We start from the raw sequence: 22947 nt of genomic DNA, 5'->3' as shown, positions 1-22947 counted from the left end.
CCCCGCGCCCCGGCTCCCTTCGGAGCCTGCCTGTTTAACTCGCCGGATGGAGGCCGACGGGAGGCCGCGGCCTCTAGAGCGGCGCTCGCCATGAAGCACCGGCCGCCGCGCTATGAGAGGTAGGTGGGTGAGGAGGGAGAGGGACTCTGTGCCGCGGACCCCGAAGAAACCCGAGTAGATCCCTTCCCCTTGACTCGCCGCCTCTCGCTCCCTTTCCCCCTTCCTTCCTTTTACTATAATCCCACAGTATAGAAACTCTTTAGCTGCCTCTATGTAATATTAGGCCAACCAAAGCTGGGAGAGGGAGGGAGACTTGATGTTGATTTCGAAAGCTGTTTTTCGTGTCGTTTCTGTGTCCCTTGATCCAAGCATTGCCCTAATGTTACGGATTTTGGGTTTGTTTGTTTTTTTCCTTACAGGCCCACGAAGCTACCTTTTTAAATTTTATTTTCTGGGACACCTTCCTTCCCCCAACTTTCACTTTCTCAACTTCTTGTAAGAAGTTGTGGTGGTTTAAGCTTCCCTGCAAGGCCCCTTCACGCAGGCTGCAGGTGGGGGTTGGAGGGGGGGAGATAAGAGGTTTGGTTGTAAGCCCCACCACCACCATGCCCTCTGCATAGCTGCCAAGTTTTCTCTTTTCTCACGAGGAAGCCTATTCAGCATAAGGGGAAATCCCTTTAAAAAAGGGATAACTTGGCAGCTATGGCCCTCTGTAGCTGCTCAGAGACTGTCTTCACACGGGGGCTGAGCTGGGCTAGGCTCCAGGATCATTTTGTTGCCCTTCTGTTGATGCTGATGACAGCATTTTCCGGGACTGGAAGGAACAGGAGGCTCGGTTTGATTTTATCCTCTTAACAGGCGTGTTGTTGTTGTTGTTGTTAAATTTTCCAAATTTTGAAATTTGCAAACAATCAAAATAAAAAGAGAATTCCATAAATTCCCATGGACTTCCTTCCTTACCTTTGTGGGTCCTTAAGTTAACTTTTTTCCTCCCGCATCTTCTCTATTACCGGTAATCCCATTCTATTAAATCTCCATTATCACCATAGTCCAATGTTGAACTACGAGTATCATTCCAATCCTACAAATAATTTCATTTGTTTACAATGATTTTAAAAATAAATTCTATTTTCCCTATTCCTTATTAAGATTTTGGTCTTCCCGATTCTTAATTCTTCCAGTCATTTTTTGCCGTTTAAGAAGCAAATCCCACAATACTGAATGGTGCTCGCAAGCGGGACCCAAATGTTCCTCCCTTCCAATATGCTATGGTTTAGTATGGGTTCTGGGACCCATTTAGATAGGCAGGGAACAAGGGCAGGTACCATTAAGACAACTCCCTCCTCTCCACCCAGAGGGACAGTTGTACCTGGGGCCCACTGCAACTGGTAGGGGAAAAGGTGGGGGAACTAACTGTAGATGGTGTCTAGAAGCAATGGCAGTCAGAGTCAGGCTGACAGGTGGTTGAGGGTAGACTGAGGTAGGTGGGGTCATGCCCTGATCACCTGAGTGAACCAGGTGCCACTGCTTGAGGGTTCTAGATTCAGGTAGGTAGCCATGTTGGTCTGACGCAGTTGACCAACTTGAGGGCTTTCTGCTACCCACCAGAAAACAGTCTGGGGTCAAAGGAACCCAATCCTTTCCCACTGGCCTCTGTTTTTTATCTGACACTCTGTTATCTCTCCCTTCCTCCAAGGAGCTTACAATGTCATATACATCAGTGGTCCCCAATGGTTGGTCCGCAGACCCCAGGGAGTCAGCACAACTCACCCAGGGGGTCTGCAGCACCACTCAGACAACAAAAACTATCGTAGAAATATCAACATTTTCAAAAGTATGGAGTTCATGGCTTGGCTTTTGAAAAACAGGGGGTCTGCTGTACAAAACTAATTGGGAACCACTGTCTTACATATTTTCCCCCCTCTCTCGCACCCCCATTTTATCCTCACAACAGGGCTAGGCCGACAAGTAGTGACTGGCCCAAGGTTACCCAGGTTGTTATTATTTTTAATTGGCTTTCTTAACCAGCCTTCATCATAAGGTCTCAGGGTTGGTTGAAACAATTTTAAAAGACACTGGCTGACCCGGCCACGCGTCAAATGCCACATTAAAGAGGTGCATTTTCAACATTCAATGAAAGCTACAGGGTGAAGGTCAAACCTCCCTGGGGAGGTAATTCTACAGATTTGGGGCTGCCACAGTGAATGCCCTCTCTTGGCCACTGCACCCTCACACCATCAAATGTTTGAAAGTGGTGTAACTTCTAAAAGGCCTCATGACTGAGTGGAGATTCGAACCCAGGTCTCCCACACGCTCCAACCACCACACCACACTAGTTTGCCACCTCTGCTTGTTGATATATGGATTTCTGTCTGTGAAACAGGAAGACCCTGTTATTTTTGGACAGGTGTGGAGAACATTTGGCCCTCCAGATGATGCTGAACTACAGCTCCCATCACCCCTGGCCATTGGTCATGCTTGCTTGGGCTGGTGGGAGTTGTAGTACAGCAACACCTGGAGGGCCAAAGGTTCCCTGCCCTTGCTCTAAGAGCAAGGTGACAGGAGACTTAAGGTTGGGTACATGCCATACATGATTTCCCCCAAAGCACCATGGGAACTGTATTTTGGCAAGGGTGTTGGGAGTTGTAGCTCTGAACTGCAGCTCCAGGATTCTTGGAGGGAAGCCATGTGCTTTATTTTTTTTTAAATAATTTTTTATTGTTTTTTCTGACATACACATAACCATAAATTTATAAGATGCAAATTAAGCCAAATACAATACATAAGCCATCACCAAACAAATGTTTAAATGGTCCCATTCCCCCTACCTTCATACCCAATTTTAGTTCTGCCGAACCCAGCTTCCCTTTCACTTCACGTTTAGTTTTACAGTTTATCTCTTACATTTTGCGCCTTTCTTTTGTCTTATTTTCATCAATCCCCTTCTTTATCCATAATTTATATTTAACTCTCTAATTCCTGTTGTAGGTATTATTTCAGACCTGTTAGTGTCTTTAGAGTCTTACAATACGTTTCCAGATATTCCACAAATTTACTCCACTCTAATTGTACTTTTTGATCTCTTTGTTCCCTTAACTTCCCAGTAAGTTTGGCCAGCTCTATATATTGCAGGGAAGCCATGTGCTTTAAATGTATGGTGTATACCAGCCATGGCCAAACTTGGTCCTCCAGCTGTTTTGGGACTACAATTCCCATCATCCCTGACCACTGATCCTGTTAGCTAGGGATGATGGGAGTTGTAGTCCCAAAACAGCTGGAGGGCCAAGTTTAGCCATGATGCCTGGTGTATACATAGCCTAAATATTATTTAACTGGAATTTTAAGTTTTTTTAGTTAGTTTCCAGAATTTGATCTCCAAATGAATAGTTATGATTCAAGGAATCTAAGAGGCAATCCCTTGTGACCACTCAAATTGGAGAATTACAAGGATTCTTCTGCTAACAGAGTTGCCATCTGTCATTTCCTGTGTGCTTTGTGAGATGACTTTAATAATAGATATTTGCAGCGATTGGGGCTGGGGACTTTAATATTAACCAAGGGCTATTCTGTGCAAATGTTCCTGAATAAGTGTAAATTTTTAACCACCTCCATGCAGTTCCTTCAGTTTTCACAAACCTACACCTGTCTCATAAATCTTTTTAAGGCTGAACATACCACAGACAGAGTCATTTAATCTGTGTTTGAGAACCACACAGGGCCAGCTTCTGGCTGGCTAAGTTCTAATGGACCCCTGTATGGCCAGACTCAGCAGACAGCTGAAGATTTATCAGAAGCTGCCGTATACAGACTAGTCGTCCATCTAGGTCTGTATTGTCTATGTCAGGGGTCAGCAAACTTTTCCCCGCAGGGGGGCCAGTCTACTGTCCCTCAGACCTTGTGGGGGCCGGTGGCTGCTTACCTGTGCCTTGCGAGCGGCAGGGGCTGGTGGCGGTGGTGGAGGGACGATGAGCAGCACGAAAGGGCTGGCTCCAGAGACGGGCTCCTTAAAATGCCATTCAGCCTACCGCAGCTCAACAAAGCCCAGCCCCCTTCCTTCTCTAGGCAGGGCGGGGAGAAGCCAGGAGGGAGGAGGTGCCGCTGTGGTGCGTGGGGGGGGGGGAATGGTGCAGTCCGAATGATCAAAATCCCCACGCAGATCCAGAAGGCAATTGGGCCAGATCTGGCCCCCAGGCTTAGTTTGCTGACCCATGGTCTACGTTGACTGTTAAGTGGCTTTCCAGGGTTTCAGATAGAGGTCTATCTCAGCCCTACCTGGGGTTAAACCTGGGACCTTCTTCATGCAAAGCACATGCTCTACTGCTAAGCACTTCCCCTAAAAACAGAGCAAGATTCCGGTCCTCATGGTTCTAAATCAAGGGCTGATTCAATTAGAAACATGGTATGCTGACTTATACTTAGTCAGACCAATTGGTCCATCTAGCTCTGTATTTTCTACTCTGACTGGCAGCAACTCTCCTGGGATTCAGGTGGGTCTCTCCCAGCCCTACTGGGAGATGCCGGGGATTGAACCCGGCACCTTCTGCATGCAAGGCAAGATGTTCCACCACTGAGCTACAGTTTTGAAGCAGGTGCTAGTCCTTGAATGTTACCAATTCTAATGCATTGTATCCTTCACCAATACGTACTGCCTGACGCCAAAGGGAGATGTAGTCCAAAACATCTGGAGGGGCACCAGGTTGGGGAAGGTGGCATTGTGGCCTCCCATTCCTTCTGGGAATTGGCAATAAGGGAACTCGGAGGGATAGGAAGACATGTACCAGAGGTGGCACTGCGGTGGCAATACTGGAGCCACAGTGGAGCAATAATGCTATTGCTAAGATTGCCTCTTAGGGACTGGCTTTCAGGAGAGAATTGGCAGTGAGACATCACATCAAGAGATATCACTTAGCTTATGCTAAGCTCCAAGAATGAAGATCTCTCTCTTTCCTCCCTGTGGCCAGTTCTTTCTTTTTTTAAAATAATAATAATTAATTGCTTCTTTGTTCCTTCTTAGGAATCATCTCGTCAAAACCAAGCAATTTGGAGCAGATCACCTCCAGCCTGCTGCCATGCAGCCCCACTCAAATAATCGCCACGGCGCGACAGGAAACAGCAATGGTACCTCAGCCTCTCAGTGCACTCATGGAGCAAGGTCACCAGGAGAAGGATCATGCCAGCATGGAGGGGACATCCACATCCAGCTAAGCTCTGCTCTGGAGAGGCAGACTCCAGGCAGCACCTGCAGTCAGGACTCAGAGCCATTCTCACTCCCACAGTGAAGCTCGAGGGCCTCAAGATGGCGGCTCAAATTTGGAGGAGCAGAGTGGCAGCTCTCTTTCGAGCTCAGATATCTCCTCCACTGGCTAAACAAGAGTCTCCCGTACATCTTGATCCTGTCCATCAAACTCCTCATGCAGCACATATTGGGTAGAGTACAAGAGATTGCGTGCTCTGGAGACAACTGCATTTATTTGGGTTTGAGGTTGAAAGAGAAGCAGCAGGTTTTTGCTTCCAGGCCAAGGGATTTAACAGTTTTGCACAATCTTGAAAACTAGTTGGCCTATTTCTGGTTTCCCTATTAGCCTTGAGCAATGGAAAACTTTCTTGGCCAGTTTCTGGCTTCTGAGATTTCACCAGACACCACCCGTATGATTTGCAATAATAAGGGCTAGAAGGTGGTGGTGGTGTGTGTGTGTGTGTGTGCGTGTGTGTGTGTGTGTGTGTGTGTGTGTAAGGGTGGTAGAATTTTGCCCTCAGTGCCACATATTATGTGCTTCTGGAACGGAAACACAAATTCAGGCTTGGTTTAAACCTGTTGCTGCTTTTACGACCCCACAATACCCAGGATGGGATTTTAAATTGAAAACAGGCAGCTTTATTCCTTCTTATCCTTTTTACAGGTTGAAATTAGGAGTGGGAACCTCAAGCCTGGGGGCCAAATGTGGCCCGCCAGGCAATCCCACCCTGCTCACAGGGTCCTGCAGCTCTGTCATGTGCTTCTAAGTTTCAAGCCCAAACAGGAGGAAGAACCTCAGGATGCAGCTTGAAATTGAAAAGTTCATTGGGAAAAATACAATTGCCCTGTGCATTTCATTGCCTTGCCTTCTTCAAGTCCACTGTAAAACAACAACAACAATGGCACAAGGAGTGTCCATTGTGCTTCAGGTTCAACAGCATTACACCAGTTGGTTTAAACTGAGGATAGGAACTTGTGGCCCTGCAGATGTTGTTGGACTATGACTCCCATTATCCCTAATCATTGATCATGCTGACTGGGGCTGATGGGATCTGTAGTCCAACAACATCCACAGGGCCACAGCTTCCTCATCCCTCCTGTAAATGAAAGAACTGGTTAAAATTATTTATTTTTTCAACAAATCTTTACGACACTTTTAAGGAACACAATCAATATAACAAATTGCAATTCAGAACCATTGTTCATGGTTTTATTAATTTCACTGGGACTATTCTGAGGAGGTAGGACACAGCCCCTCTTCGCTTGGCTACCAGGCTTGGCAGAAAATTGAGAATCTCTGATCATAAGCCCCTGCACTACTATGTCCTTCACTGTACTGTTCCCAAGAGCTTCCTGAGAGTCCTCCCCCCCTTCTCTTGGGGCTTTCCATTCTCCTTTCCTCCTCTGCTCAAATTCCGCTGCTGAGAAGCCGCTAAAATGCATTTTAGCTTTTTCAGTTTGTTCTTTTGTGGTCATATACTCAGGGACACTTGGCTTACTTCAGAACTAAAATTTTGAAACACCAGGTGTCAAAATCTGCAGCTCCCTTCAACAGATTAAAAATATTCTTAAATGTACCCATTCTTTTCCCCATCACTGGAGAAAGGTTCCACGATGGCTAAAGATTTCTAAGCAACAGAATGGTTTTAAAAGTGCCAACCTGTCTTACAAGTCCTGAAATGTTACTGGCCCATCAAATGACTAGCCAAAGATCTGGGCTAGCCATCTGTGGCACACAGGATGCAGTCCTTGGAGTTTTTCCTGAAAAAAAGATCCAGTTGACATAATCCTCCTGCCTTTGTCATTTGGAAGCGATTTTTATTCACAATGAGTGTGGCTGTTCCCATTGGGACTGATAGGGCGTGAGGCAGGGAGCCCAACAGTAGGTGGAGCCAGAGCAAATGTCTGGCCCATATACAGCCAATGACAGGCAGACTCAACTGGCTAGCTTTGCCCCCATTCTTCTCCTTGCTGAGTTATCAAGGGGCAACGCAGACCAAGGAAGACAAAGCTGACAGCCAAAGCTGACAGCCAAGGGCCACCTGCTTGACTGGTTGTAAGAGGCAGACAGGTGGTGTCTGCTTGAGGTTAGACTGAGGTTTATGGGGCCATGCCCCATTTGTACTAATAGGCCAGCAGCCACTGCAACAAGTGACCCAGGTGAGTGGGTGTTTATCGGCCTGATGCAAATGTATATAAAAAGACCTCAAGACACTGCTGAGTTAATGCAAATGTAAACAACGATGCAAGTGGTGTTTGTTTGATCTAATTTATTCCAGCTTGATTTATTAGATGCAAACTCTCCCCAGTGTGGTAAATAGCTTGAGATCTTTCCAGCCAGCCAGCACTATGCCCTAATTGCATAATAGTGAGGAGGATGGGGTGGAATATCGTATGAGCAGGGAAACGGGAGAGATGTCAGTAAACGGGAGAGAAGTCTACTGCAAGAACATTTTTCCAGCTAGTGGAAGCCCTCAAATCTTGGCCTTTAGCAGATACTGCTGTGCCGTGTTTAGACCTCTCCTTTCAGCGATGAGAGCTAGAAGCATGCTCATTACTATTTAATTCATTGGAATTCTCACTAATCTGATGATTTGTATAGGGTGCATTCAGAGCCGTGCAGTGCAGCAGTGCCCCTGAGTATATAGTGGCTAATTATTTTTGTTCTGTTGTCTAAAACAGTTACAAGATATACTATGCAATGCCCTTTTTGATTTTGCTGCTTTGTTTTGAAAAAAATTAGTTTGATGCATTTTTTGGTTCTTTTCTTTTTTTCGTTTTGTAATTTACCCTTTTTCCCTAATAGGGCATTTCTCTGGAGTTGGGCTGCTAAAAACTTATATGTATGCAAACAAAAGGATTGTAAATCAGGTTTTCCTAAGAGTAAGTATTGACCTCTCCGGCGAGGTTGTAAGTATTTTTTTTAAAGCTTCACTTTACCTAGGAGTTGCGTTCTTGACAGAAACGTGGAACAGTGTTAATTTCATTGCTTAAAATAAAAAGCACATTCATTGCTTAAAATAAAAAAGTTGATTTAAGAACAGCTGCAACAATAAGAATATAGTTATAATGAACTATTTACATAATATTTCCCCCCGCCTGCTTTGATGCAACCTGAACACTTCTGCTGCGCTCGGCAAAAACTGACTTACTACTTAAAGTTGCACACAGGCCTCCGCCATACTTTTCCCTCCCTCCCTCAAAGTCTAGCCTGGGGAAAAAGTTCTGTGAAACTCGCAAACTAGCTCACTACTTTGTGGCTGTGCTGGTCTCAACAAAGGTAATACATTATAGCTGCCATTATATATAATTGTCTTCAGTCTGGCTCAGCTATCTTAATATTTTTGCCAGCTAGCAAAGGCCTTTCTCTTAAACAAAGGTGTTTGGGGAAATAATGAAGTGATTGACCAGCAGGGCTTGCAACAAAAATGTTGCAGTGTGAAATGCTCCTGTTCTGAATGCCAGCCAGTCATGCCCTTTCTCAGGATACTCCATTCCATTCCCCTATTGTTTCCCCTACTCCGCCATTCCCTGCAGTCAGTCAGCATTCCATATCCCCCAAGCATGCTCAGTTCTCACTAAGCTGTTTTGGGCTCCCTGCCCGTTTGCAGGGGCAGGTTTGTACTTGTGCAAATTGTGGGATTGTCCTAACCCTAAGGCCTCCTGATCATAAGCTGTCAACCCTCCCGTTTTTTTGCGGGAAACCCCTTATTTAAATCCATTTCCCCACTGTTACCCCGGATTGTAAAATACCCCGTAAAGCTCTCGGCCAGGGGAGGCTCCACTCAACCGCCCCCCCCGCAAGCCGAGCAGCCAGCCGCCGCCCAGTAAAACGCCTCGCTCAGCGGCTGGCTGCTTGCTCACTTGCCAAGTGCTGCCGGAAATCGCCTCTGCGCACGCCCGGGCATGCGCAGAAGCAATTTCTGGTGCCCAGACATGTGGACACGGGCAGCCTGGCACCGGAAGTTGCTTCTGCGCATGCCTGGACATGCGCAGAAACCGATTTCCGGTGCCCCGGACATGGTGGGAAGAGCCGGCACCAGAAATCACTTCTGTGCATGCCCAGGCATGCGCAGAGGCGATTTCCGGCAGCACTCGGCAAGTGATCCCTTATTTTTAAATCCGAAAGTTGACAGCTATGCTCCTGATACATCCCATCTGGTGCATGGATGGCACTGTTCTGGTTACACAGCAATCCACACAGTCAGATAATGGTTCCGCTATCAGTAGTATAGGTCTTGCCTTGCTGCTATTTGTATCTCATGTGGCATTATTTTTCTTCCATTATATTTTATTTGCATTGCTTTGACTTAGGTTATAAGCCATACCTCATCCTACTTGTTTGAAAGGCAAAGTATAAATAATCTGTGCAAACAGCTTGCCATGTTGTAATAAAAGAAGTCATCTTTCCATCTTTGAAGAGGGGTTGAAAACAAGAATCCTGAGTCTGGTTGTTCTGAAGAGGCAAAGTTTCCCTTAAGGCTCTTGAGAACCACAAACCCAAGTAGTTTTGATCGCAACATGTTTTGAGAAATCTGTCCCTTTAGCAAGGGATTTCCTGCAGAATTTTTGGTTTGTTTGAAAGATTGCATGAGGCATCTTCTCTTACTCCTCACCTAGCACTGAAAACCTGTTGTTTAAAGCAGGTGTGGGGAACCTTTGGCCCTCCAGATGTTGTTGAACCGCAACCCCCAACAGCCTCAGCAAGCATGGACACTGCCAAGGGATGATGGGAATTGTAGTTCAGCAGCGTCTGAAGAGACAGACGTTCCCCACACCTGGTCCAGTGGGATAAACTGCTCAAAGAGTTGGGGTATTAACTACCCATGTGGCTGTCTTTTTTGTGTATTTGTCTACAGCTGTTCTTGGTCCTCTGTTTTTTTTTGGGGGGGGGGACTGCTTTAGTTCTTCAGAGTCACTGTCTCGTTCCAAGGGTGGTTCAGGGTGGACTGACAGCTTTGCAATCAAAATTCAGTGGGGCTTAATCCCAGGTAAATGGTATTAGAACTGCAGCCTTAGACAGCAGAAGTAGCAGTCCGGCTGATTAAGTGGAGGGCACATTGCCTCTGCCACTTGTTGAACTTCATCTCCCATCACCCTTAATCAATGGCCCTACTGCCTGGGTCTAGTTTATTTGGAGTCCCATCCCTAGGCCTGTACTCCGAAAACTCGCTTACAAAGCCCTCTGAGCTCGGCAGTCTCTTTTAAATGGAAAATGAATGGCAAAATCACAGCAGCCTAGCATCTTGTAACTAGAAAATGCAGTCATTTGGATTAACCATTTGAAAACTCTTACTCTTGCAGGAAAGGTGTTCCAGACTGGAGTGTGTTTGGTTATTGGCATTCCTAACAGGATCCTCTCTCCTTCTGTATTATACGTTCTACCCTCAATCTCTTCATTACAGGTAATTCAGCTTAGAATTTTTTCCCTTCTGAATGGCGGTAAAACGGGATGGACAAAGTCTTCCTTGATGTGTGATACCACATCTATACCATACATTTAGAGCACATTGCTTCCCCCGCAAAGAATAATGGGAACAGTTTTTTGTTAAGGGTGCTGGGAATTATAGCTCTCTGAAGGGTAATCTACAGTTCCCAGGATTCTTTTTTTGGGGGGATGATGCTTTAAATGCATGGTGTGGGTGTGACCTTACTCCTCAAATGTGCTGATGATGGACACAAGGTGCCTTTTAAAAATGGGTGGGTAATTTATTTCACTACAGTTTATTTCAACAGCTTGTCTCCTGCTTAACATTGTTGCTTCTAAACAGTGTACAATAAAGTTACCCCCCCCCCCAGAAAAAGATACAACTGAGATAAAATGGATTAAAATGAACCGTAAATACGGAAAAGCTTACTCAGAATTCTAGATTTAAGTTGTTACCGGCTGTGGTGAACCAGTTACTAGGGGACCAAACTGCAGGTCTTGCATCCCTTTACGTCTTGTTTGTGGGGTTCTTCAGATCATTTTTCTGTTCATGGTTGGAAACAGGATACTGGTCTGGTCTGGGTGGTTCGTTCCGGGAGGGCTTTTTATATGTTGGATAACATACTTGGATGGATGGAAGGAAGGGAATTATAATCCAGTCTTGAAAAGTCCTATTGAAGTTATATAAAAAGTGAATTTGTAAAACGTGGCTTCTTGAGAGTAGAGTAGAGTAGGCTGCTAGAGGAAAAAACTCCCCCTCCCCCAAGATAGCAATCCTTTTTGTTCAACCTTTGAAGTGTGGCAGTTTCACCAGACGCTGTTGATGACCGGAAACAGCTATCAGTCAGTCAATCACCCATTTCCACCACCCTTCTGAGTGATCCCCCCTCCCCATCCCCACCCCTCCCCACCCCTTCTCTACATAAGTGCCTGGAAATTCCCATTTCACTGTATCTGAAGAAGTGTGCATGCACACGAAAGCTCATACCAAAATAAAAACTTAGTTGGTCTTTAAGGTGCTACTGAAGGAATTTTTTTTATTTTACTTCGACCCAGACCAACACGGCTACCTACCTGTAACCATAAAATGAGTAAGTATGTGGAAGAAAGGCTCTCATGCCTGGGAGCTAGTAGAGGGGGCTCCAAGTTTCAGAGTCTGATACTTGCTAACAGCTTTCGAAACTCCCATTGTTCTAGGCGCATTTTGCAACAAGGAATTTCATTAGCGTGAGCAGTTTGTGAGCTCTGGGCGCAGTACTGCGCCTAAGATTTCAGATTAAAACTGCAGAGTGGAAGGAAAGGGGGACCTTTTTCTGCCTTCCCACTTCCAGCCACTCTCTGAAGACTGGAAAAGAGACCCTCTTAAGAATATTAAGGGGGTGGGCAGGGGAAGCATGGCTTTGTTGTTGTTTTTTGCAGTCTTCAGATGAAGACTAGACCAGGTGAAAAATGAATATGAGATTTTAGCTGCAGTTCATTCATTTTCAGCTTTGTATTCTTGTTATTAAAAAAGTGTGCCTAGACATTGCATTGTTGTACTCATTACCTAGGTTTAAGGTGTCCTTTAGCTCCTAGCTTGGGGGGGGGGGAGCTTTTGGCCATAGCATTCTGCTTGAAACGAGAAAGTGTTTTTGCATTTCCATTTCAAGGGTGCCAAAATACTTTATGTGAAAAACTGTCTTCAACTTACAGTCTCTTTTGCCTTTATTTTGTTTTTATTTTAAAAAAGCTTGATCCTTTTAAGTCCTACTGTGGATTACACAAATTTCTGGGAGGTACTTTGGATCGTGGGGATCACAGACTTCATTCTGAAGTTTCTCTTCATGGGCTTCAAATGCATCGTTCTCTTGCTGCCTTCTTTTATCATGTCTTTTAAGTCCAAGGTAAGAAAAATTTGTTGCCGTTGTTGCTGGGTTTTTTTATTTATTTTAAAAAACTACTTTTTAATATGAGTTAGAAATACTCAGTTGTATCACTGTCACAAACTTAACTTCAGCTTGTGATGGTAAAACTTACTGTATTTCATTGCAACGAGAGAAGCACCTAGGTTTGCTAATTCCTAGGAAAGGCTTCCTTCCCATCAGAGCAAGAAGGTTGAGCTTTCAGAAGGGATGGACTAAAAGGGAAGGCATTTGTCGTAAGAACATGAGCACAGCCCTGCTGGACCAGGACTGTGGCCTATCAAGTCCAGCATCCTTTTCTCACAGTGGCCAACCAGAACCCTGTGGGAAACCCGCAAGACATCTCAAGCACTAGCCCTCTCCCCTTCTGTGGCTTCCAGTAACTAGTATTCAGAAGCAACCCTGCCTCCAGTTGTGGAGGCAGAGCCTGGCGATCATGGCTAGTAACCACTAATGGGCAAATTCGTGGAGGGTAAGCCTAATCCTCTTTTGAAGCCATCCAAGTTGGCAGCCATGACTGGCTCCTATGGCAGGGAATTCCTTAGTTTAACCAGTCAGTTTTTGGGATGGAGAAATGCCATAGGGCAGGGTCAGGAAAAAACGCCTTTTTCCATACATTTCAGGGATTGCTGCAAAAAGTGTTGGATGCTTAGAGGTCCCTGATTGCTTTTAATTTTTTTTAAATAAAAAAATAGAGGTCCCTGATTGCTTAAGCGCCTATGTGACTAGTTCAGCAAGCTGTTCCCCTTGTGCTAGAGAGGCTTCCTTTGCTCTTAAAGCCAAATCTGACTGGGATCACTCAAGCGGAGTGAAGTTTGAGCCATCAGCAGAGGTGGGGAAAGCAGTGGCTGTGAACAGCCACGAAGGAACGTCAGATGAAGAAGTCTTGAGTCAGCTCTGCTTAAATAGTTTTCATAGCATGAGAATAAAAACATTGAAGTGAAGTGGGGCTAACACCCGTCTTATTAATGAATGGCAGAGTGCATTGGCTGAAGTGGTCTTGAACTGTCACTGGCAAGAAGTTAAGCATTACCCTTTAAAAAGAAAGATGCAAACCCTAAGATGCATATATAGTAATTAGTGGTGGAAGGTACTTGACAAAGTAATGATGTCCCAACATTAATGCTGACTTCTCATGACACTTTGATGTACGATGAAAGAACAGCAGGCCCTTCATCTGGCTTAAACTGTTTAGGTGAGAGGAGAAGGGCTTAACGACCGAATAAAATCTGGTTTGCTTTCAGACACGGGCAACTGGACAAAAATAAATCATTAAATATTATCTTGTTAGAAGTGAATAATGAAAATCCTGCCAGTTCAGCAGAGATCTGAGTTATTGATTTGGTAAAAATAATGTCTGGGAAGCTTTGCCAAGCAGAGATTCCTGGCACTGCTGCAATTTTATTTATTATGCTAGAAAGCTGAACTCCTAAGAGCTGTCTGTGTCCATTTGTATGATTTTTTTTTAATTGCAAAAAATAGGTATACCTCTTCATGGGCTTCAGCAGCTGTTAACCCCATGGGTTGTGTCCAGTGTTAGTCATGCTCAGTGTAGGCCCATGGAAATAAATGGATATGATTTACATAGGTCTCTTGATTTCAGTGGGTCCACTCTTGAGTAGAACTTAGCTGGCCACAACCTTGTCTTTGGTCCAGGCTTCTGGCATTAAGCATGATCTGCAAGAGCAACAGTGGGGAAGCTCTGGACCCCGGGTCTAATCTGAGCTGCCAGGCCCTACCCCGTTTGGCTCACGAGCCATGCCTACCCGCCCTGCCCCTGACATCAGGTGACAGGTTAAAGACATGGCTTCTCTGCCCAAAATAGGACTTGCTTTTGGCATGGGTAAGAACCCCAATGAGAATGAAAACAAAGCTCACTGGGTGACCTTGGAGTAGTCACTACCTAGCCTACCTCAAAGGGCTGTTGTGAGGATAAAATTGGGGTGGGGGTTGGAGAGGGGTGAATTCACTCATGCCGTCACAAGCTCCTTGGAGAATGGCGTGGTAGCAGAGTTTATGGAAGCTTGCAGTGATGGGCGAGTAAGAAATAAGTAACAACGATCTTCTTTGTATGTTGTAAACCAGGGTTATTGGTATATGCTCTTGGAAGAGCTCTGCCAGTACTACCGCAAGATCGTCCCTGTGCCAGTCTGGTTCCGGTACTTTGTTGGCTTAAGGGAGCTGGACAGCCCATTGGGGTGGAGTCTTGGAATCTTGATGGCCCTGCTCTACCTCATCCTAAAGGTAAACCCCAATTTGCTTCTGAACCCTCTTTTCTTTAAAACTGTGTGGCAACAGAGGCAACCTAGGTGTAAACACAGCAGCAAGACATTGCCATGTGTGTGAGATTGCATGCACCTTGTCTTTCTAGGCCTCGGTTTCTTCAGCTAACAAATGGCAAAAACTATTTTTCTGTGTTAACCTTGAGCAGCTAGAGCAGGCATCCCCAAACTTCGGCCCTCCAGATGTGTTGGACTACAATTCCCATCATCCCTGACCACTGGTCCTATTAGCTAGGGATCATGGGAGTTGTAGGCCAAAACATCGGGGGGGGGCGCAGTTTGGGGGTGCCTGAGCTAGAGCCATGCTTGGCTGGGGCAAGGTGCCCAGCTGGGTTCCTTAATATCAGTTTTCCCTGCAAAGGAACCTCCCATCTCTCCCTCTAATAGAGAATGTGGATGGTAAGTCGTGACAGCCAGCCAGTGTGGAGCCACCAAGCAGGAGGAGTGTTTGCATGCTCTGGGGAACCCTGAAGTTTGTGGTGGTGTTTTTTTTTGTGTGTGTGTGCATGCCCACATCCAGCTTAGTAGCTATTGAATGCTGAGTGTCACTTGGAAAAGATGAATGAAAAGCCAAGATGTGGAGCGCATAGCTGGCCAGCACACAGAACAGCCTTTAACTAAGCTATAGGTTGCAAATCACTGAACAAGATGGCGATTCTGGGACCAGTATACCTTAAGAACCAATCAAATTTCCAAGATTGGTATTCAAGGGAGACCCTCCTCTCTGCCCCATCACCCCCTAGATATATGGTGGGTGGTATGCTGTTGTGTCTCTTAATACCGTACATTGTATTTACTGTAAACTAGTGGTGTCCAAACTTTTTTCAAAGAGGGCCAGGTTTGATGAAGTGAAGGGCTGCGAGGGACATCCAAAGGGCCACCAACCAAAGTTGTTGACCTTTTTTTTTAGGATTGAAGTTGTTGAGGTTTACCCCTGGGGCGGGATAAAACAGATTTGGACATGCCTGCTGTAAGCTGACCTGACTACACCTTGACAGAAAATCATTGTAGAAATCTTTTGAAATAAAACCAAGTCTTGATTGTGTTAGCTTGCAGTTCTAACCTTACTTGGCTGAGAGGAAGCCTCACTGAATTCAGTAAGGCTTACTTCTGAGTAAGCATGGTTAGGATAGCAGCACAGTCTTTTTGGGATTTATTTTCTCAGCCTCCGTTTTAACTTTTAATCTTTTTCGTGAGCGTCTCTCATTTTGACTTTAGCTTTATTCTATCTGCTCTAGGCTTATAGGAGAAAGCCCACAACTTTTAATTGTTGTTACATGACACTTAAGACCCCTTTAGTGTTGTTGTTTTTAAAGCTACTTTACATCTATTTCCTCTCATGTTATCTTTTCAGCTTTTGAGCTTCTTTGGACATTTGAAAAATTTCAGACGAGTCTTGCGGATATTTTATGCACGACCAGTGAGTATTTGTACCCTCTTAAGAACATTTTTCTTTTCTGTTTAAACAAACCACAGTTCCCTGTGACATTCAAATTTGGAGCTACAATTTAAAAAACAAAACAGGGGAGGCAAAGGTCTGTTGTTGTTGGACTACAGCTCCCATCAGTCACAGCTAGCATGGCCAATGGTGAGGGATGGCAGGAGTTGTAGTTGGACATTTGGAGAACGCTAGGGTGAAGGCTAATGTACTTTCATATACTAGAAAGTCCACACCGGTGTCATAAATACACCAGACACCATGTCTGCAATATATGGATAACACTACTACTCTATCATGGGGGGTTGACCAGTGTATCTTCTGCCACTCCCTTCCTTTCCAAAAGGCTAAGTGTCCGGTTGAAACCAAGTATTTGAGCCTGTTCTGCACCTTTTCTCTCTTTGCAGAACTTCGGCGTCGCAGCCAGCAAGAGGCAGTGTGCGGAAGTGGAAGACATTTGCTCCATCTGCCAAGCTGAATTTCAGAAGCCTGTTCTTCTCATCTGCCAGGTAACTCACCAGTGTTATTCTCCTCCCGCTGCCCCGACGTTGTTCTGAACAACCAAACAATTCCTTAGAAGGTTACCCAGAGTTCCTCAGCGCACAGATCAGCAATGGTGGACACGGTTATTTGCTAGACAACATAACACTCACCTTCACTGCTCTGCAACTCATTGCCCTCCACCAGGGATGGGGAGTTTCAGGCCTGGAGGCCAAATGGAACCCTCCACACCTGTTTGGCCCTTGGGACACCCCTCACCAGCCCCTGCTTGGCGCTTGAGTGTTTTTGCCTGGCTGGGATGCATCCTTAAACTCTGATAATGCCGCTTGCTTGCCTGGATCAAGGGTGGAGAGGTGTGTGTGTGTGTGTGTGTGTGCGTGCACGCACACACAAAGGTATAATTTACATTCATTGCTCCGACCCACTTTTGCCTCTGGCCTCATTATTATTTATTAAACTTGTATACCGCCCTTCATCTGAAGATCTCAGAGCGGTTTCAAAAGATAAAAATACAGACTAAAAGCACAAGAGAGGGAATGCTGCCCTTCAGCCAAGCCCTACACCACTTAAGGGATTTAGAAGTATGCTGAATGCTGTTGAGCTCCTTTGCACCCCATCGTACTCAAAGCAACCTTTCTCGTTTCAGCACATATTTTGTGAAGAATGCATTGCTCTGTGGTTCAACAGAGAGAGAACGTGCCCCCTGTGCAGAACCATTATCTCGGACCACATCAACAAGTGGAAAGATGGGGCAACTTCCGCACAACTACAGGTCTATTAAAAACCCTGTCGGACACAAGAACTACAGTTTGAATGCTGGTCTTTACCGTTTAAGGGGGTTGGGTGGAAAGGAGGCATTAGAAGAAAAAGGTACTCAGGGGGTTAAGTCTACATACGTCCATCTCTCAACTGCTGCAGGACTTCGAGTCCATTCAGACATAAAGCAACTTGCTTTTGCTTGAAAGCCTCTTTTTCATGCTGAAGTCACCCTTCAGTTGCTGGTTGTGTGTAAAATATGCCAGAGCTCTGTTCTCCAACCTTGGTTCCCCTGGTGCCTTTGCACTAGAACGCCCATCGTCCCTGACCATTACTGGCAGGGGCTGCTGAGAGTTGTAGTCCAATTTCATCACGGGAACCAAAGCTGAATAACGTTGGTTGAGAAGTCCTCAAAACTTTTGGCAATAGCCTCAAATTCAGTTCCATGCAGATGTCTAAACCAGCCTGTTACCAAAGCACGAATAGGATCAGTATTGCACGTGATATGCTAAAAATCCAGTTTGCACAAATGTTGAGATTCTATATGAGCTACCACTTTATGCCACTTGGCTCCTGTAGAAGCTGCTGGTTCCTTATCCCTCCTGCCATTCCAGCAGTAGCTACTTATATTCATGCAAGAAAGTCACGAATGAATTTTTTGCTTCAATTATGCACACATAATTTTTCTACTTTTGTAAGCCTGGATTTTTAAAAAGCAAAATCTTATATTTTGTCAAACAACTACATTTTATTACAAAGCGGAAGAGATCTATTTTAGTGATACTTAAGACAACAACCTGTGGTATTACCTAAAAATTGGTGAGAATAAAAGCAGTTTTAATCCATTGGTCTGGGATTTCTCTTACTACCTCTTCTGCACGTATACGTTTTCCAACATATCATCAGTGAAACTGCTTATAAAAGTAACCAGTATTTTTTTTTTTAAAAAAAAACCAAACACCTAAATTCTCAGACGGTCACCATTTTGCATGGGGTTCTGTTCCTGGCCCCCACATGCATCCACGGAGCATGCAGAAGCCCATTCCACCCCCCGTTCTGCCCTCATCCGGGTCCAAAAGGACCTGCGTGTCAGTGGTCACACATCAATTGGATGCGTGCAAAATGGTCACTGTGTCTATAACATAAAGGCCTACAAGCCAAGGTAGAAACATGGCACTAGATGCAATTGTCATCATTCTCAGCCACTAGCAGGCTACAAGTTGCCCATCTATCTTAAGTTAAGAAATTAACACTTGGCTGGACAGCACATCAATAAATGTTTTCTGAAAAACAAGTCTGTTAACTTGGAAGTCATGACTATTCCTTTTGATTGAAGAGTTGTGACTGACTTCTGTGTCACTGAGCAGTCATTTCACTGTATAGCGAAGTTATGCTGTAGAAGGAGTGTGTATGTTGTTTCTTTAAAAAAAAAACAACCAAACTCCAAATTAAGTCTACATTTGGTTTGAAGAGCCCATCAACTGCCCCTTGATCTGCAAACTTCGTAGCAACAGGAACTGCAAACTGAGATTCTCAAAGAGGGTGCACAATAAATAAATAATCAATATTCATACATTCATTCAAAGTTGCATTTAATTGCTATTTACATCCATTTGTTTTGAAATAAAGTATATATTATTACAGTAAATAATACAGAATGAAATGCAGGGAGGGTGTTTCTACCCCTCATACCATTCTTAGTAAGGCAGCTGTAGAATCTGATTTTTAACAGATGGTTTACAAAGCCAGCTAACATCTAGCAGAATGAACACCTCCTTAAAGCATACAGATGAAAATTAAAAAAAACCACCAAACCTTGAAGCCCTTATGCAGTTTCCCCCCGCTTCCTTTCCTTCCCCAAAGGCTCAGACACCATGATGCAAACATGTTAAATTTCTGAAGATGCCTGCACAGTTCGAGACACCAGAGGTGATGAAACCTAGATCCCCATTTGCTCCTCTTCCAAGACCTTAGGGACAGCTGCTCACACCATCAAATATACTAAGCTGTCTTTGAGAAGAGACCAGGGATCGCTCTACCATTGTTGCTGCCCAGATTTGATTCATATCAGTAGGGCTCAGAAGAGTTTGCTGAGCAGATGCGTGTGGCTCAGCAATGTTTGGTGGGTTGATTAGCATCCTCTTGCCAGAGAGGAGGAGGTAATAATATGGCAGCTGGGGTTTTCTTTTTCCCTTCCAGGTTCAGACCACCTTTCCTCTTCTGATATACATACCCAAGAGTGGGGAAGCAGTGGCACTCCAGAGGCTGCTGGTCTCCCAACAATCTCAGCCAGCAGTTTCAGTGGGAAAGGATGTTGGTAGAGGTCTAGCAGCATGTGGAGAGCCACAAGTGTCACCAACCCTGTCTTAAGACTCCCAAAACAGTAAGGAGAGAGGAACCAGTTCATGCATAAACCTGGGCAAGGATTCTTCACACAATTCCCTCCCGTGATAATGGGAGCTACACATAAAATTGGGCCAACGGTGCATAGCACCCAGGCCATCTATGTGAAGGAGGTGGGGGGTGATAAGCCACACAAGCCCACTTTGGCTGGCTGAGTGTTGATCAATGCGGGCCTTATGCAATTAGGAGAATGCAAACCCTGTTGCCCATTAAACGGCATACAGATCCCAACTAGCTACTATTTCTTGGCAATTCTGGGAACCTTCACTTTCATAAACAAGAACAGGAGCAGTAAACGGGAAGGGGTAGCCCCACCGGTCACAGCAACACTGCAGATCCGGTGTAGGCAACCGTTGGCCCTCCAGATGCTGCTGGGCCACAAGTTACATCGTCCTAGGCCTTTGGCTGTGTTTGCTAAGGCTGATGGGAGCTGTAGTTCAGCAACACCTGGAGAGCTAAAGGTGACCCACACAGGCTCTAGAAAAGAGGTCCTTCCATCAACTAGGTTAGAGCACAGGGGTTGTAATGAGAGTCAAAACACTCAGATGCTGTCTAATCTCACCCCAAATTCCCATGGGTTGCAAAAATTCAAATATACCATGTATTCAACAGGGAATGGCAATAGTTGGGATTTTTACACACCCACCCATAGATCTCTTGGAATGGGAGGGCTCTCAGGCTAGCTGATCTATTCACTTCTTTGTTCCTGAAAGTGAACAGCGGAATACAATTAGCACTGCTTACATTTCATTATCATGGATCTCTAGTGGAAATAATACATGGTTCAAGTTATCAAATTTTAATGCTTAAATATGTGGTTAGCCTCAGCAGGTATTAATCCCATTTTTTTAATAATATAATGGTACAAAAATCTATAAAAATCAAATTATAGCAAAATCCCAAGATTATAATTAAAAAAGCACATCTTGTACAAAATAAATCTTAATTCCTATACCTCAATGAAAACTTTTAAAGACTTTTTTTTAAAAAAGAAAGCACTTAAGTTCTCTGACAGTCACTGCATTTCACACACTAGCATTCTTTCTGAAGTCATACAGGAGTAAGAATTTCACTCCTTTTCAAAGTCTTGTGACTAATATTATTGATACTATAACAGCTATTTACAGAGAGAGAGAGAGAGAGAGAGAGAGAGAGAGAGAGAGAGAGAGAGAGAGAGAGAGAGAGAGAGAGAGAAGAATCAAGGTTTGGATATCTATTTATACAAATAAATACAGGATAACCCCATATTGCATAGTGTGTGCTTGCTGTCCCAAGTCAAGATTCAAGAGTTTCACAGTTCAAAGATGATGGACACAGTTTAGGAAGTCGACTTAAGTGAAATGATTAAACTGGAAAACACAGATTCAAAACACTTTTGCCACCTTCTGCTGACTGTATTAGCCAACCAGATGGTTATATTTACCCAGAGCAGGACCACACACAAGATCACCAGAGATCTCTCATTTTAGGGAAGAGGTAGGGCTAACCCACTACCAAATGGGGCTTATTCTAAATTCGGCTCTCGTATGACTCCTTTCCTGACCATTTCCATGGGGCCTGCCAACGTCATGGTTTCCAGATGTTGTGGGGCTAAATTTCCATCAGCCTTAAACCAGAATGGCCAAAGGGCAATGGAAGTTGTGGTACACAACATCTGGGATGGAACCATGTTTGGCTACTCAACATAATCTCTCACACCCCAGGGAATTGTGCCTAACAGAACACTCCTGCTACTCAGAAGTAAGACCAATAAGTTCAACAGGACATACCCTGTGCCAATGGCACACGGAATTCTAGCACAACTGATTTCTGGCTTTCACAGTCAAAGCACAAGCCATCATCCACAACTATACTGCCTCCAATACATAAAACGTGAGTGAACGGCAACGTCCACTTCACTGCATACTAGAGAAGCGATAAACATTTGGTTGTCTATAGAGTTACGGAAGTTGCCTTGATGCAGAAGTGGGGCAACTCTGGCCCTTCAGATTCTAGACTCCGACTCCCATCATCCCTGATTGGCCACGCTGGCTTTGGCTGAGGGAAGGTAGGAATCAAAAAACAACTGGAGGGCCACCACCCCTGCCTTAGCCGGATTTTCCTTGCAAAACCAAAAAGCGGAAAAACAGGTCAGCCCTAATAGCTCTTCAAAGTCAGCAAAAGCACCCAGGAACTGCCAAGTCATGCCCAAGGCCTGGTTGAGACGTTTATGCAGGTAGAGACAAACAGCCAAGCACTTCCCACCTTCCACCAGTTACCTGTGACGCAGGCACCACATAGGACCCTCCCCACTGCCACTCACAAACACGCAATTAGTTTCCCCGATATGAAGATTACAGAAACGAAGCTTTCGCGCTTCTGGCAGCACGGCTTTGCTACAATCAGGCGTTTCCTGGGCAACCTGCATCCACCACAGAAAAAGGGGGTCTAACCTTAAGCTGGGCTCAACTTTGAAGTTAATACCTGTATTTCCGCAAGACATGGAGTTAAGAGTGTCCACGAGTAGAAGGGCAGTGGGCTCAACCCAGAGCAATTCCATCTCCCCACCTCCATGCTTCAAAGATGTGATCGTTTAGTGGAATGGAGTGACTCTGGGCCCCCGAGAGGATGCTACGCCCCTCAAGATTTCATTTGTCGCCGTCCCACTGAAATTAGTAGGGTTTTTTTAACCACTGTTCAACGCTACTCTACTACTTGAATTTTTCTGCTCCAAAGAACAAGGACTACAGCCCCCAATATTCCTGACCACTGCCATGTTGGCTGTAGGGGCTCATGGGAGCTGTAGTGCAGCAATGTCCAGAGGACCAACAATGCCCCATGACTGGTGATGGCTTGAAGCCAGACAACTGCAGGCAGCACTCACACACTGTTCCCATTGCAGCCACATATAGCCTGCACCCTGCGAAACCACTGTTGAGGATCGAAGGACCCTCTGGAATAGCACCGGAAAGAGCAGGGGCTGTAAGCTGGCAGGGTGTGTGGAATCCACAGGCAGTGGGGGC

At 45.1% G+C, this 22947-nt stretch overlaps 1 protein-coding gene across 1 annotated transcript; it reads left to right on the top strand.

The window, feature by feature from the left end:
• The first annotated feature begins 9 nt into the window (after positions 1 to 9).
• Positions 10 to 18389, top strand: RNFT1 (ring finger protein, transmembrane 1). The gene is given in 12 exon segments (XM_035138930.2): positions 10 to 119; positions 5015 to 5211; positions 5214 to 5249; positions 5252 to 5335; positions 5338 to 5427; positions 8043 to 8119; positions 10541 to 10641; positions 12394 to 12547; positions 14651 to 14809; positions 16202 to 16267; positions 16693 to 16794; positions 17433 to 18389. Coding segments are annotated over 12 exon segments (1230 nt in total). The 5' UTR covers positions 10 to 90; the 3' UTR covers positions 17568 to 18389.
• The last annotated feature ends 4558 nt before the right edge of the window (positions 18390 to 22947 follow it).

The sequence above is a fragment of the Zootoca vivipara genome, chromosome 15, assembly GCF_963506605.1.
Source record: "Zootoca vivipara chromosome 15, rZooViv1.1, whole genome shotgun sequence".
NCBI lineage: Eukaryota > Metazoa > Chordata > Lepidosauria > Squamata > Lacertidae > Zootoca > Zootoca vivipara.
Note: the sequence above shows the minus strand (reverse complement) of the source record. Positions and strands in the feature narration are given on the sequence as shown.